This window comes from Centruroides vittatus, unplaced genomic scaffold (genome assembly GCF_030686945.1).
Source record: "Centruroides vittatus isolate TY-2023 unplaced genomic scaffold, ASM3068694v2 scaffold_435, whole genome shotgun sequence".
Classification (NCBI taxonomy): Eukaryota; Metazoa; Arthropoda; class Arachnida; order Scorpiones; family Buthidae; genus Centruroides; species Centruroides vittatus.
In genome coordinates, this window is record NW_027122708.1 from 3,819,511 (window position 1) to 3,836,860 (window position 17,350).

A 17,350-nucleotide genomic window follows, 5' to 3' on the forward strand; every position below is an offset into this window, starting at 1 on the left:
TAATAATAATAATTTTTTTGAAATAAGAAAAAACTAGACACATCAGGCTTATGTTTTTTACAGATTAATTTTACCATGTATAGTTTCAAATCTGTTAATATTTAAAAGTGTGTGCAGATAGCCTATATTTTTTGCTCAGTTTGTTCAAAAACTATTGATCATGGAATTGTAGAAATTATGAATTATAGTGAAAAAATCAATTTTTCCAAAAAAATTTTTTGATGTTAATCTGGCGTAGTTTTCTATTACTTTCTATAAAATTATTCAGATTTGTGTTTATAAATTTCTCTAGTTTTCTAACACCAGCCATTTCCAAGTATTTCAGTATTCATTTATTTAGAAAATAAATCCTATACATTTTTATAATCAATCTAAAGTCCAATTTTTATTTATTAGAAGGTGACCTTTTGTGTGTTTATATATAGGCTGAGTCAAAAGTTTCTTGCATTCTTTTCATTCTGTAAGTACTGAAGATATGTTAATTTTGTTAATGTAGTTACTTAGGAAATCATATATGGAGAATCAGATGGGATCTGTTTGTTGACCTTAAATTATTTTCAAGGTTAACAAAGGTCATTTGTGTAACTTTTTAATGAGCAGAGGTAATGTGAAAGAGTCAATGATAAAGTTAAAGAGCACCATTTAATTAGTCTAAAACCATTTTCTAGATTCAAATAAATATATTTAGGACTGTGTGGATTGAAACTTTAAATTTATGAAGAGTAGAAGTAATTTTATTTTACATGACCTTGAACATAATTTTCAAGGTTGTCAAAAAGGTTGCCTAATTCTTCACACATGACTTCCTAAATAACATTGAAAAAAGTGCAAAGGACTTTAAACTCACCCTGTATATAAAGTTATTTACAGTATATATAGTTTCCTTTTCTGTTCAGTTGAAATAAATTATTTTCTCTTGTGTATTTTTGTGTGACATCTGCTGTTATTACTATCACAAGTTTGAAGTTGTTGGTAAATAGCTTATTGGCTGGCAGTTGCTTCATACTGTACTTTTTGAATTTTTTGTGCAGAAGTATGTCTTGCCAGTTATCATCAATTTATTGGTTTTCTTTCTTATAGTGTGGCATTTACTTATTGAGCTAAACTTTTATTTAGACTAGAGTATGTTTGAACCAGAAGCCATATAGTTCATCTCTTTCTAGTATTGTCTAATATTTTAGATTTTCTTTGATTCTAAACTAATTTTGCTCTTGTTAAGTCTTTCTTATAGCTTCTATTTGATTTTACTTTCTTGGTTCCTTGCCAATTGTTTTTAATCTTTTGGATTATTTTACAGATTGTTCCAGTATTGAGTTTTTCTTGATATAAAGTTGTTCAGTTTTTCAATTAAACCTTTAATAAAAATGTTGTTGATCCATCAAGAAAAAGAAATTTTGTTTAGTACTGTAGATTATCCATATGTCCTTTTTTGTATGTTATATATATATATATATATACACACACACACCAAAAAAAAAAAAAATTAGATATAATTTCTCTAATTGATTATTCAGCTTATTTTAATTTTAAACGAAGAACTAGTTGGTTATTTATAGTGTAGAGTAAACTTATGATCTTATAAAAAATAACTGTGTGAATGACAGAAAAATTCAGATACAGTAGATCTCAGATTACAAGAGCTCCAATTAACAATGTTCTACATTATCTGAGGTGAACCTATAAGTGAATACACTACAGTAATACCATGGTTTTCTGTATATAAAGTTACCTCGGTTATTGTCGGTTTCGGTTTTCATCAATCTTCTTTTTTTGTGAAAAATTTGTCTTGGTTTTTGTAGGTTGCTTCAGATTTTCTCGGTATGCCCATGTAACCTCACTGCTAATTTTGATAAATCAAGGGTGACCCACATTTTCCACGGGCACAAACACAACCCATGGGGCAAAGGGCATTTTTCTGCTCATTTTAGCATTTTCTCATTGTGTGAGCATTACCCCATGTATCTAGCCAAACAATTCCATTGCTTTCCTTCCCTTCTAGTTCCATCATGGGACCAAAGAAAGTTTCTAGAGCCAGTAGCCCTTGGAAGAAGGCCAGGAACATGATTGAGTTGAAGGAAATCATTGAAAAATACGAGTGGGATTAAGATTGCTGAAATCAGCCGCATGTACGGGAAGTAACCATCCACATTAAGTTTCATTGTGTTGAAAAAGGAAGCAATAAAGGAGGCTAATGTAGCGAAAGGCATGAATTTGCTAATGAAACAGAGATTGAATTGAAGATGTTGAACAGTTATTATTAATTTGGATCAATAAAAAACATTTAGATGGCAATTCTGTTTCGGAGGCCATTGTATTAGTCTTTTTTATTCATTTTATATTAATTTCTTATTGTTTTTAGTATTAAACACTATATTTATTCTCTATAAAATGTGTTTTTGGTATATATTTTGGAGTGTCTAGAACAAATTAATTGGATTTACATTGATTCATATGAAATAATTGCCTCGGTTTTCGTAAGTTTTGGATTTCACCGATTGTTTTTGGACGGATTATCGACAAAAATCGAGATATCACTGTATAGCATTTTTTTTATAATTCATAAAAATGTTGCCATGAATACACCAAGTGTTTAAATACTAGTAATCTTTAACCTTACTAGTTAATCTGTAACCTTGACCAAGTGAGTGGCTGATGCTGAGTTAACTTTTTTCTACCCTGGGAGCACTAAGAAGGCATTTTTTTCCATGCACATCATGATTTTGGCTAGACTCACAGTGGGTTGTGAAGGAAGGAGCCAGATATATCCAAAACAGACTGCCCGTGAAAAAGGATGCTAAGGTGACTGCAAAACATTGTGGAAAAGAAAGTTGGAATTGCTATAAAATAAAAAACTACAATGGACTTTATTCAAAAAGTTTAAAATGATAACATGCATTACAAAATAATTTTTGTTACGTTTTATCATTTAACATCAATGTGAGACAAATCATTCATATTAAAATGTAACTACAATAATACATATTTTAATTTTTTATTGATTAGAATCTTATTATTCAGAATAATACATATTTTTAATTCTTAAAACTATTGAATGTATTAGCTGTAAAATAAATGAAGCAAGAAATGTTATGTATGATAAAATTCACTAAGGCATAAAAAGAGGCTTAAAAGTGATATCATATAAATCTTTTATATTTGTAATTTTTAATCTGAAATTGCTACAGCCATCCATTTTATTTGATTTTCAATTATCTAAGATAGCATTAGTCCACATTGACTTTGGATAATCAGGATTCTTTCTTATTTATAATTGACAAACACTGACATCATGCATATCTATTTACACTATATTTTACGCTGATTACTATAATTTTGAACTTTTCAAACTTATTGGAAATTTAACTGGTGATGAATTATTATTATTACACAAATTGTAGAAAAATGCTTGAATGACAAAGCAGACAAATGTTAATGTTGATAGCAAGAGTAAATTTTATTTATCTTATTAATAAAAAAGTAAATTTGCTGAAAATCTTTTGTCTGATGAATAATAACTAATAAATCGCAGATACCTTTCATACTTATTCTAGCAGGTACATTTATTAGAAAAAGAAATGTTTTTAGCCATTTTCTGTGATCTTTGTCAGGTTATCATACTTTTTACAATCTAATGCATTTAATCAAATTCCAAATCGAACATTGGTGCTATTTTAGCTGATGAATAAATTATGAATTTTTGTAATTTTTTATTGATTAGAATTTTATTATTCAGAATTGAAATGAAAAATATTGAAAGATAAAAACTTAGTTCAGGTTATTAGTAAATTATTGAATTAATAATCAATAAATTTAAGATGATGATAATTGTTATTCATTTTGATTGCTTTTTTAATGAATTATTTGAAAAGAGAGAATTAATAGTTTATTTTGAAATAAATGTTCAAAGATTGAATAAAAAAATTTTTCATATTTCAATTTATGATAAAATGATGGAAATAAATTAATATATAATTGAATTGATTATAGATATAATGTTTCATTTTAATTATTCTTAATTGTTTTCATTAAAATTCCTTTAAAATTAGGTTTAGATACAAGAAGTGAAGCATGTCAAAGGTTTTTTAGAGAAGGATTAACAACATCTTTTACAAAAATTTTGACCGATGAAGCTGTTAGTGGTTGGAAATTTGAAATACATGTAAGTATTTTGTTTTTTATTAATTGAGTTCTTCAAATAATTTAGATTGTTTCCAGTTTTAGACCTCAGACATCATACTTATAGTTAGTTAATACATTTGTAGTCTAAATTGATTAGAGTTGATATAACATTTAGTGAATTATCTGTGAGCTTATTCTTTAAGAAATGGAATTGATAGTAATTATACCAAGATACTTTAAGATATCATAATTTTAATCTCCAATTGTAAGAAAACTGCAAATAATTTTCTTGAAATATAATCATAACATATATAATATGATAAAGAAATAACAAATTATCATTTGTTAAATTAAACTATCAAACAGTATCAAACTATTTGGCAAATTGAACAAATTGTCATTTGTTCAATTTGCCAAATAGTTTGATACTGATTTTAACAGCATATGTAAATGTATAATGCTTTAAGATAAAGCTTTATTGAGATAATTGTTCAATAAATAATAATTATAGGAGGGCTATTTTTTAAATAAGGTCCGTTTATGAATAAGAGTGAGAATGACGTGCAATTGTGGCAGTACGCAGGCGCGTCTACTCCGAGTAAGCTTGGCATGCATTTAGACACCATTTTCAGCTGTATCGTCTGTCTCTGTGCTGATCTATAGACGTTTATAATGTTTAAGACAATCAAGTCGCTTGCCAACTGTGAGATACAATCTGTTATTTGATTCTTGAATGCAAGAAACTTGGCAGCAGTGGAAATTCACTGTCAGATTTGTGAAGTTTACAGTGATAATGCTATGAGTGACAGTAAAGTTCAAAAGTGGGTGAGAATGTTCAAAGATGGGCGGGTTAATGTGCATGATGAGCCACTCCCTGGCTGACCTCTAATTTCTGAAGATTTAGTTCGTGATGTGGATAACAAACTTCGAGAGGACCAACAATTCACGATTCCAATGTTATCAATTGAATTTCCACAGGTTTCAAGATCAGTTTTGTGTACCATTGTTTCGGAGAAACTGAATTATCGAAAATTGTGTTCTCAGTGGGTTCCAAGACTGCTTTCTGATTATCACAAAACAAAAAGATTGGAAAGTGCTTTATCATTTTTGACTTGATACAAACAGGAAGGAGATGAATTGTTGGACCACATCATTACAGGAGATGAGATTTGGGTGTCTCATATGACTCCTGAGTCCAAGCAACAGTCAATGGAATGGCAACATACATCTTTGCCAATTAAAGTGAAAGCCAAACATGCAATTTCAGCACGAAAGATCATGGCAACTGTCTTTTGGGACAGGAAAGGGAATTTGTTAGTGGATTTTATGTTGAGAGGCACAACAGTCAATTCTGATGCATATTGTGTTACCTTAAGAAAACTCCGGCATGCCATACAAAATAAGCAGCATGGCCTACTGTTTTCCAGTGTGATGTTGCTCCATGACAATGCCAAGACCACATGTTTCTGCACAAATGCACAAGGTCTAATCAGTTTTTTTGGATGGGAACAACTGGATCATCCACCTTACAGTCCAGACCTTACACCTAGTGATTTTCACATTTTGATACTTGAAGAATTCCTTGGTGGTCAATGGTTCAACAATGACGAAGAAGTGAAAACTGCAGTCATGGATTGGGCTTCTTCACAAGCGGCAAATTTCTTTGAAGTTGGAATTCAAAAAATTGTTGAGTGGTATGACAGATGTTTAAACAAAAATGGAAATTATGTAGAATATTGAAAAAAATATATATTTTAATGATATTTACAGTATTTTTTCTTCTTTTTTAAATAAGGTCCGTTTTTTTAATAACAGCCTTTGTATATTTGAAGTTGAAAGATGTAAACTATTGTTTTGATTTTAAAAAAATAAATGAAACTGTCTGATTGAGAAAAGATAAGTTGAAAATAACTGATTGAAAAGGTAATTTTGTTTTTTAGATGTTCTGGAAAAATAAAAATGCATAGTCAATACTATTTTATTTTTAACTGTTCTGTTGAAGATAAAATGATATGATTTGTTATATATTAGACCTATAGTAGATGTCTATAAAAATTTCAATATAAAAGTGCAAACAAGAAAAAAGTAATATGATAAAATGTTCATACATATGATAAATGTTTAAAAATAAAAGTTTCAAATTGTAATTTGAACTAAAATATGTAAGAGTTAATTAATGTGTGTAAAATATGAAAATAAAAATTTAATATTCTGGCATACAATGACCTTGTTATGTGCTTTTGATGTATCTCAATTGTTATCTGGGATAATTTCTAAAAGCTCATTTTTCAGAATCTTATAGTAAGGAATTACAACAACATATTTCTCATTATATATGAAATTATATTTATTACAAAATAAATTAAGTGAGAGATGTTTTTAACTCAATATGAATTTTTATTAGTCTGTTAATAAAGTAAACATGTTAATAATAATTTGTTTAGAGTTTATAGGTTTCCTATTTTACACAAAATGAACAATACTATATACACCAGACATAAAATAAAAAAAGGAGAAAATAACATGAAATTAATGCATTTTTTGTGTTTTATGTTTTAATTAATGAATTATCTCACAAAAATTATGCAAGCAATGAATTAAATTACTAAAGGTGCTTGTTTTTAACTATATATATATATATTTGATTTTAGTGTAATATACAGCCTTATTCCAGCATTTAAATTCTCTCTATTCATATTGATACTACAAATGATTTTTTTTTTGTGTGTGTGATATCTAAATTTTTTTAGCACCCATTACAGTATCTAAATTGAATCACAATATTCATTTTATGAATTTCTTCAAAGTGCATTGTAAAAAGTTTATAAGTCATGCTAGTAAAAGTGAGAAGTACAGAATGACTTTATTCCCAGTGTCTGTTTTTATTTGCTTCAGTGGTGTTGTATGTGTTCTATCGTGGTTGTACAGTTCAGTGATTTTTATTGCAAAAATTCTTATGAACTTATTTTTAACAGTATATTACAATAGGTTCATTATCTGGTTTGTTTGTTTTCATTGCTCTGTTTTAATACAATAATAATTTAATTTAAAATGTACCAATATCACTACAACATTTATTGAAAATGTTGTAGTGATATTATGTTGTCTACTAAATATTATGAACACTGTATAAAATTTTTAGTTGGAGATATTATACATGTTTATTTGTTGCATTATTGCTTACAAACATATTCTTTATTGACATCATTAAGTATTTGTTAATAAGGTAATTGGAATTTGTAAATTCTTTTTACCTCTGTCTTTACTGTTTTACTTTTCTGTGTATATACTGTCTGCTAGAACCCTGTTTATTAATAGGACATATGAGCCGTTCACAGGTCAAATTGATTAACTCCATTTGTAAATTCTTAATATAGTCATTATTATTTTTACATTTTTCTCGTAACTAATTTTATATATCATTATATTAAAGCATAGCTTTAATGTAATGATATATAAAAATACATTGTAGAATATTTATTTAAATTTAAAGTTTAAAAGGAATTTTAAAAAATAATTTATATTACCAATTTTTATACTGTTTGTTTTGTGGAGTTAATTGATTTGGCAAGTGAGCTGCTCATATAATACTGGTGTAGTTTCTGATTAGCAAAAAGAGGAGATCTTAGTCAAAAGTCAAAACAAAATATCTTTATTTTCATCTGTACACTGTTTGAGTGTTTCAGAATTGAAGGTCCCTCTTCAGCAGGTTTACAACATTATTTTCTTTATTATCTAATATTAATACAACACCAATACCGATATAAAGTATCCAAAAAACAGAGCGTAACATACCTATTTTAATGTTTTTCAAATTATGCTGATCTAGGTTGGTTATTTTTTTCTGTTCAATGTATATTCTTTTTTTCTTTTTCTATTATAGAAAAAGGAAATAAGAATAGAGGTTGACAATTCTGGAATCCCTCATCTTGTTCAGAGCTAAACCTTACCTATTACTGTTTATAAATAAGTTAATTTAATCATTCCCTTGCAAAAATATTCATATTTTGGTTGTATGATGATTTTAGGAAATAACTTAATGTTAATTATGATATTACTTAATGAGTTTGTAAATTATTTTAGATAGACAATGTATGTAATTTAGGCTTTATGATAGCTCTATTTATAAACTATGGTTAATACAATCATCAAGTGCATAATATCAAACAACAAAGGAAAGTAAGTTAAAACTAGTAAACTTTAGTAAATAATTGTGAATGCATATTTTAAATCTTACATGGAATTTAGATTTAAACATTGTTTAGTTTCTTCCCATGCAAAGAGTATCCATTAATTCTTGAATTAATAAAAGATTCCATAACTACATAACCAACATGAAACTTCTACTATTGGCTATACTTCAGCAGAAAATTATTTAGCATTTAAAAAATAGAAACTTCATTTACATGATTTTCTGTTCAGTTTCAGAAAATATTTTTCATTTTCTGATTTGGTCTATATTTACATTATATTTTATATATGTATTTCTAGCCTAAGTCCAGTTTGGTTTTAAATCAGCAGAATGATTGTTTTACTTTTTTGGTGCATCAACACAATTTAAAAAGAATAAATTGCCAAAGTGTTGTATAATATAAAGAATATAAATATGAATTATGACAACTTTATCAATGTGCTGAATATAGAAGGGAATTCCAAGAAATGAACTTTTGCTCTTAATCTGTACTACTAATATAAAAACTTCCATCATGTATGTGAATTCCTTATAACTCCTGCAATTTTTGTCCAATCCAGATAAAATTTTGGTTATATTTGTTTTATGTTTTGTATAGGCTACTTATTTTGCAGAAATATTAGTTATAGAATAAATAATAATCTAACACCTTTATCGTTGCTGAGAAAGTTTAATTTAAAACAAACATTTTCGACCTATTCCATAGGCCATCATCAGGTTAAATAAACCGACAAATGGAACAGTTATTTAACCTGATGATGGCCTATGGAATAGGTCGAAAACGTTTGTTTTAAATTAAACTTTCTCGGCAATGATAAAGGTGTTAGATTATTATTTAATATTTTGCTGAGCACCTTCTATATAATATAGAATAAATGTTTTATAGATTTTGGATCTGTGATCACAGTTAGGTTGCAATGACATCAGTGACCATGTGACGTTCATGCTTGATGAAGGAATTTCCCTTAAATTGCATTTTTAAATATTTTGGCAAATGGTGTATTTTAAACTTACTTCATTAAATTTAAACTTTAAAAAAATAGTCACATTGTGTCACTTCTATAACAAATTTTTAAAAAAAATTTTCAAGGTGACCACATGACATTCTATTATCCAGTTGAAAGTAAAGATCTAATGAACCTGTTATTTAGAAAGTGTTATTGCTCACCTAATTGATGTACTGTACATACAATTCTTCTTGTTTTATCAATGTGGAATTAAAAAGACTCACTAAGACTATGATGATAGTAATGTTCAAAAACCAAATCGGGTTGACAATTCACAAACGTTTATATTGACCAAACAAAATACAGAAAATAAATACACAGTAACACTTGATGACACCAAATAAAAGTTACAACCAACAATAATTCCGTCACAGGTCCACCAGAAGGGCACCTTACGACTTCCGGTTATGAACGTAACAATCGTAGAACCTTTCAGACCTATACAACAAGTATGCTACAGTCCAACGTGAGTCCACACTTTTTGGGATTCAAACAGGAACTTTCGCCTTCAGCTTTCAAAAGGGAACCTCCCACTTTTGAGCTTTTAAAAGAGAACCTCTTTCCTGCCGAAAGTTACTCCTTTTATACTGGTCGGAGTCCATGCCGTCCTCCAATCAGCGCTGCAAAGTCTTCGGCTCACCGGCCCAATGTACAATATCGTCGACCAATAGTAGCTCTTTAATTTAAACCCAATGGCTATTAATTTGAATTTACAGAAATACGTTAAACACAAAAAAAGCGGGAATCGCCCGTCTCGTGGTTCCGACCACGACAATGATATAATTTTGTTTATATACAGCTAACAAATAAACAAGCAAAACTGCAAAAATGTGGCTTTTATGTTTTTAAAACTATATTTAGAATAACAACACTGTACTTCTACAACATGGTTTCACTCTAACACAGTTTGAAAATTTGAGAAATCCTCCATACAAAATTTCACAGTTTTTAAGTGTAAACTCTGTTATTCTATATATATATATATATTTTTTTTTTTATTCAAGTAAGCATGTGTGTTGTCCGAAATTTGCCCACAAATTTTAGAATATTGAAATTTTTAATTTGTTATGAATCTTTCATCAGGTTACTTTAATGAAAACTGATAGAATTTTTTCCCCTTCCTTCTAGTTTTCCTATCAACCAGGTGTCATTGTTGTTACTTTCAAACTTTAGCCCTTAAGACTGTCACTGTGTTTTGTTTTTATGCATTAATTTTTGTGTTTAGTAATGTTTACTTAAGCATTTTTATGTAATTAATGTAATTTACAATTTTTATGTAAGTGTTATTAACCTTTTTTAATCTTGGGTAAGTAATCATTTGTAAAAATGACAAATGAAACATGGTGGTATCTCAGTACTCGACTGAACAAACGCTATCTGGTAGGATGAATTATTGATTAATACCATATTTTTATTTTGCCATTTATAGAAAATTACGATAAAAATTTAAAAAAATGACGATGCTGATATTTGTGATTAAGATCAACAAAAAAGCTGAGAAGATGAGATACTTTGTAAAAAGAAAATGCCCTCATTTAACTAAAATTAATATTAACAGTACTTTTAATTGTAGTTGTTAGTTAATTATTGATTGGAAAATAAAGTATTGATTGCTTTAATAAACATATTTCTCTTAGTAATGAAAAAGAATAGCATACTTTTGCTAACTTCTGGAACCTAACCTAACCTTGTTTTGTATAGCATGGATTTGCATAACAGTGCACTTTTTTGGAATGTATCTACTGTATTATACAAAGGATACCTGTAGATATTCTATAGATAAACAAATTATATATAATTTAAAAATTGTCAAATTTATATTAATTAATATAATTATTAGATATAAATGTTTTAAATAGAGTAGAAAATAAATAATTCAGTTTAAAATTTTAATCCAAACTTCTGTTTCATTAAAACAATTTACTAGAAATTACTTTGAAAATGATTTTAATATACACTTATTTTTATTTTTACTTCATAATTTTAATTCATTCATTTTTAGAAAAAATGAATGATTTGTGGATGAGGAATTTTTTCAATTTTTTCTACTTAGTATACAGGAAATTTTTATTTATTTAAGTATAGTTGATTATGAATAATTAAAAAGTTTATTAAAGTAATATATATTAAATAATATGTGCATTATAGTTTTTACTTTAAGTTGAATGAATTTTTTTTATAGCGTTGCATCATGAAAAATTGTGAACGCTTAGTTGAACTTTGTGTTATCAAGCTGAATCAGGATTGTCTTCCTCTTCTTGATCTGTTAGCAATGGTTTTTAATCCAAACAATAAGTAAGTAACAGATGTGTATTTTTATTAAAAAAATTAGAATATTTGAATATCTATATCTAACCTCAAATTTGAATATTTGTATATTTATTATGATTACTAAATCATAATTTTTATTGAAATATAGATTTCATACATATAATGGTACACGACCGTCTGATACGGTCCCTCCTGGTTCTCAGCCTTCAGAAGAGGAAATATTTGCTCGACCACCTGATGCCAGAACACCAAGAGTATGTATTTTGCACTTACAATTTTAATTATGTTATAGGGTTCTCTGATAAATCTGATCAAACAGTCCCTTACAAATACTAAATCAAAAGTAAAATTCCTTGAGGAAATTTCTGAGCCATTCAAAATCAAAACTGGAGTTTGACAAGGAGATGGACTCTCACCCATACTCTTTAACTGTGTGTTAGAACAGATCATTCGAGAATGGGAAAAAGCATTACAAGAAGCTGGGATAAATAACCAAATCAAATTAGGAACCAAACACAAAGGAGTAAAAATCCAACGGCTTGGCTTTTGCAGATGATTTCGCGGCCTTTGCTAAGGATGTAAATTCAGCCATCACCCAAATTAACCTCCTAGGAAAAATTGCAAAGAAAGCAGGCTTACAAATCTCTACATCCAAAACAGAGTACATAACAAATATTTCAGGTGCCCCAAAATCACTAAAAACAGAATTTGGAGAAATTTACAAAGTATCAAAATTTAAATATCTTGGAGAAATTATTGAAACAAATGGGTTGTCTAAAGAAGCAAATTATGCCAGAATATGGAAGTTTGGAATTGCCTATCAACTTTCCAAAGACATTTACAATAAAAAATCAACACAAAAATTAGACATTATAACACAGTGATAAAACCCCAAGCACTTTATGGAGCAGAAGGCATTGCTACTCTAAAAATGGGGGAAATAGAAAATATGGAAAAAGAAGAGAGAAAAATTCTGGTGCCAAAAATAGATGAACATGGTGACTATGTACTAAGGAGCAATAAAGAGCTCTATCAAAAAATCCCAAGACACTCAGACGCAATTCGGAGAAGGCAAGTAAGTTTCTTTGGACACAAAAAGAATGGGGGGAAAATAGGCTAACAAAACAAATTTTTACGTATTTCAACAACAAAAAGAATGAGAATCAATGGATCAATGATACTCAAAAAGACCTGGCAGTAATGGACATATCTGAAGACGATAACCAGAACAGGAAAAGATTTAGAAATAAAATAAAGAACTTCAAGGGTTTTCAAGAAAAGGAGAATAACAGACGTGGAAGAATCTTTACTCGGAGCAAAGACAACAGCAGAGTGATAGTATGAAGAAGTACTGGAAAGAAAGGAAGAAGAACAAAGGGAAGAGGGTAAAGCAAGTCATAATTAGTCGTTTGTACGTGGTCCAAAGATGGCCGGAATTGACACAAGAAGAAGGGTTCTCTTGTAGCCTTGACATTTTATATCTGACTGCTCAAAAATGTATATTTTCTTAGCAAACAAGTTTTTATTTGCTTTATTTTTTCAATTAAAACTAGTTGAATGCTATTTGATTCTTTGCAATAATTGTAGCAAATTATTTCATTTTAGATACCATTTTTAAATTCATATATCAAACATTGATTGATACATGCATTTGGTCTGGTCCCTTAAAAACTGATTACTTGCGAATCTATCAAATATCAATTTTATCAACCCTATTTAATGACATTTATGCTATATGATGTTTATTCATGAAATGTACAGTACATCTCTATACATTTCATTAATAAACATCATATAGCATAAATGTCATTAAATAGGGTTGATAAAATTGATATTTGATAGATTCGCAAGTAATCAGTTTTTAAGGGACCAGACTGGATAAATGAATAGCCAGCTAATCTGAAAACACATGCAAAATACCATTTATAGGTTATAAATTTAATAATATATGCTATGTAATGTGTGTTGTAGGGTAGATGTACCAGTTTTGGCCAGAAAACAAATTTAACTTAAAAATATAATCACCACATATTCAAATCTGTCCAATGAAACAAACTTTTATTGTTAACTTAACAATAAAAGTTTGTTAACTGTTCACACAGTGATTATATTTTTAAGTTAAATTTGTTTTCTGGCCAGAACTGGTACATCTACCCTATATAAATTTTTATTATGTAGATTTTAAAAAAATATTGGTAATTTTCATTTATTGTAGAAAAATTAGTAACCTCTTGAAGTTGTGAATGCCAGATTATGCACAACTTTGGACTAAAAAAAAAGGACAAAACATACTGGTTTAAAAAGACAGCTTTATTTCTTTCCATCTAAACTCCATTTGCCCCACCTTTTCTCTAAATCCCTCATATCTTGTCACCGTCAGTTAAAAACAACATAACTCTCAGACCACAACTCAAGAAGGATTATCTAATTTGCCATTACTATCTATTGAACATAAACTGTGCAAAGCTTTAAATTATGATGATCTAATTAATGATTTTACAAAACAAAAAACAAAGTAAATTTTATTAATTAATTGTAGTTCATTGTAAATTCTGAAATAATAAACATATCTCTATACAGTATTTTGTTAATACTTAATCATTATTGTTAATAGCTTCTGGAAAAAATTTTGCTTTATCACTTTATTAGAATAGATTTTTGCAAACCTAAATGCCACATGAAATAAAGTTAAGATTATAGGCCTTGTTTCCAATTAGATGTTTTCAATAATAATGACTTTTACCCTGGGCCCCTCAAACTCTATGGTGGTTCTGGGAACTTATTTTTATGTATATTTCTTTCACAAATTTTCCCCCCTCCTGTATTTAAATTTATAATTGCATATTATGTGTAATTTGTGTATAAAATATATACAACATGTATTAAAATGTAAGAACAGTACATATTAAATATTTAATAAAACAGATTTTAGAAAACTGTGTAACCATTACAACATACTATATAGTACTGTAAATCATAATTTTAGAGAATATATAATGAAGTAAAAATAATAAAAATAGTAAATTGTATTCGTGTGCATATGAATAGGGTCTACTACTTATTTATTATTTACATATAAATTCAGATTTTTTAGTTTGCCTGGAACTTCTCTGCAAACTAATGCATTAATTTAATAGGAAATGAATGTCTAATATACATTTTTTGTTTTCATTTTGTCACAAGTTGTACTTTTTAGAAACTTATCTGCAATGTATATTGAGAACCCTTTTATATTCATTTCTTTATTTTTGTTTATTTTATTCATTTCTTTTGTTGAAGTATTTTAGAAGCATGTTCATCTGATCCACTTTTAATTCATAAATACAGTCCATCATTCATGTATATAATCTTTACTTTCATTGATAGAATATATGTTATATCTTACAGTATATTGTATAATGCTGCATGATGCAAATAGTATTTCAGTAAAATTATTTAAATAATCTATGAATTGAATAGCATGTGTTCTGCACAATCCACAGATTAGAACTATGTTAAAATTGTGTTGACATAATATAAGGGATGAAGGGGTAAGTCCAGCCACAAAACAAACATTCTCTTTGCACATGTATTACATAAACAATATTTGCTTGTGCCAACGATAGATCTGACACCTAGTGGTATTAGCGCGAACTACATAATGGCGGCTGCTATGGGTATAAAGTAGTTTGTTAGAATAGAAAGTGTTCACCCTATCTAATATAGGCCATCGTCAGGTTTAATATTATAAATGTTCCAAAATGGAACGTACCGTTTTCGAATATTTTACATATTTAAAATTCAAAAAATAATTTAACTTTAAAATAAATTGAAAGAAGTGTGTATATTAAATAAATAAATAAACAAATAAAACATAGAAAACAAAGCTAAGTAGAAAGAAATGATTTAAGGGTTTTTAAGTGCCATTTTTTTTTTCTATTATATATTTCCACATTGTTGGAAGCGCATTAGCATCCATAGCATGTAGGCAACGGTTTTTTATTTTACTTTTATAAATTTCCACTTTTTCCATCTCCAACACAATGGATGGAGAGTGCACCGTTTAAATGACTTTAGCCTCTTCCCATTTTACAATCGTTCGTTCAGTCTGTGCTATAATTGATAATATTGTGTTGTGTTGTTTGTCAACGTTGTATCAAATGCTCTTTTTTTTTTATAAAAATCGAGAATGATCTATAAAAGAGCACCTAATATCTGTAGCTTGCTACGGAACGATAAAGACAGCCTTAAAAAAAGGAAGGTAAAGCTGGGGTATATAAAATTCCATTTGAAAATCGACAGTTAGGAATCGAAAAAGATTGTGGTGTGCCTAGAAGAAACCTGGCGGTACATCTGCGAGAACATACATACAATTTTGACAAAGGACACAACACTATTAGCAATTATGGCGCAGACTGAAGGAACGATTGTAAAATGGGAAGAGGCTAAAGTCATTTAAACGGTGCACTCTCCATCCATTGCGTTGGAGATGGAAAAGGTGGAAATTTATAAAAGTAAAATGAAAACCCGTTGCCTAAATGCTATGGATGCTAATGCGCTTCCAACAGCGTGGAAATATATAATAGAAAAAAGAATGGCATTTAAAAACCCTTAAATCATTTCTTTTTACTTAGCTTTGTTTTCTATGTTTTATTTGTTTATTTATTTATTTAATATACACACTTCTTTCAATGTATTTTAAAGTTAAATTATTTTTTTGAAATTTTAAATATGTAAAATATTCGAAAATGGTACGTTCCATTTTGGAACATTTATAATATTAAACCTGATGATGGCCTATATTAGGTAGTGAAAACATTTGTATAAAAGAATTTTAAGCTCAGCAAAATTAGCTGTGGTGAAACTGAAGTGAATTGTTTGCTGAGAAAGAGCTGGATAGATGTGAAGTTATCAGTTTTAGTATTTCTGTAAGACATCTTTATTGATCAGCCACATATTCTAAAATGTCACAAAGTGTAATAATCATCGTGACTTAAACAACTACGAAATCAACTAGGATTAATGTTGGATACAAATGCGAATAAAACGTTTTGACTACAGAGAGAAAAGTTATTAAAAAGACAACACACAAGTAACTCTCGTACGTTGTCAAGCACGTTATACCCTTTGTGGCAGCCATTTTGGTTGACTCATACGCCACCTATATTTACTGGCACAAGCGAATAGTTGTCACCAATAATTTTAGATATTGTTCTAAAAGAAAACAAAATAATGAAGATAGTTGAAGAGAGATATTAAGGGAATGATTTATGGTGTCTGTTTTGCTTATTTCTTCAATGCTTGATTTAATCTGGAATAAAGTAATTCCAAGAGTATCGTAATAGTGCCATTGATTTTCATATATATTTGGAAGTAATTCCATGCAACTGAGCAGTTTGTACATGCACAATTTGCTCTGAGAGTTTTATTGAAAATCATTCATTGGTTACAAAGATATTGTGGAATAATGACTTTTATTCCTTAAATTCTGTCTATTATTTGGATTACTATTTCCAGTATATAAAGATCAAAGATGCTTGCTTTGAATTACCTCTTGCATGAAATAACCTTATATTCCCTAAATAGAATTTTAAAAAATTAAAATTTTTATTCATATAACTAATTGTTACTAATCACTCCAGTAAGAATTTAATTATTTAAAGTATATATATATTTAATAATATATGCAAATTATGGATGTGTAATTTTATGGCTTATTTAATTTATTGACTTATAAAGAAAAAATTAGTTGTTATCAGTTCAAGAAAAAAAGTGATAACGA

The 17,350-nt window shown here is 28.4% G+C and overlaps 1 protein-coding gene across 2 annotated transcripts in view; it reads left to right on the plus strand.

Annotated features, from left to right (window-relative positions):
- Nucleotides 1-17,350, plus strand: part of faf (ubiquitin carboxyl-terminal hydrolase-like faf) — a 200,074-nt gene that overhangs the window by 49,815 nt on the left and 132,909 nt on the right. For both annotated transcript variants that reach the window (XM_067287046.1, XM_067287048.1), the window contains exons 4-6: nt 4,047-4,159; nt 11,501-11,613; nt 11,738-11,843. In XM_067287046.1, coding sequence (XP_067143147.1) covers nt 4,047-4,159; nt 11,501-11,613; nt 11,738-11,843 — 332 coding nt within the window. The remainder of the gene's footprint in view (nt 1-4,046; nt 4,160-11,500; nt 11,614-11,737; nt 11,844-17,350) is intronic.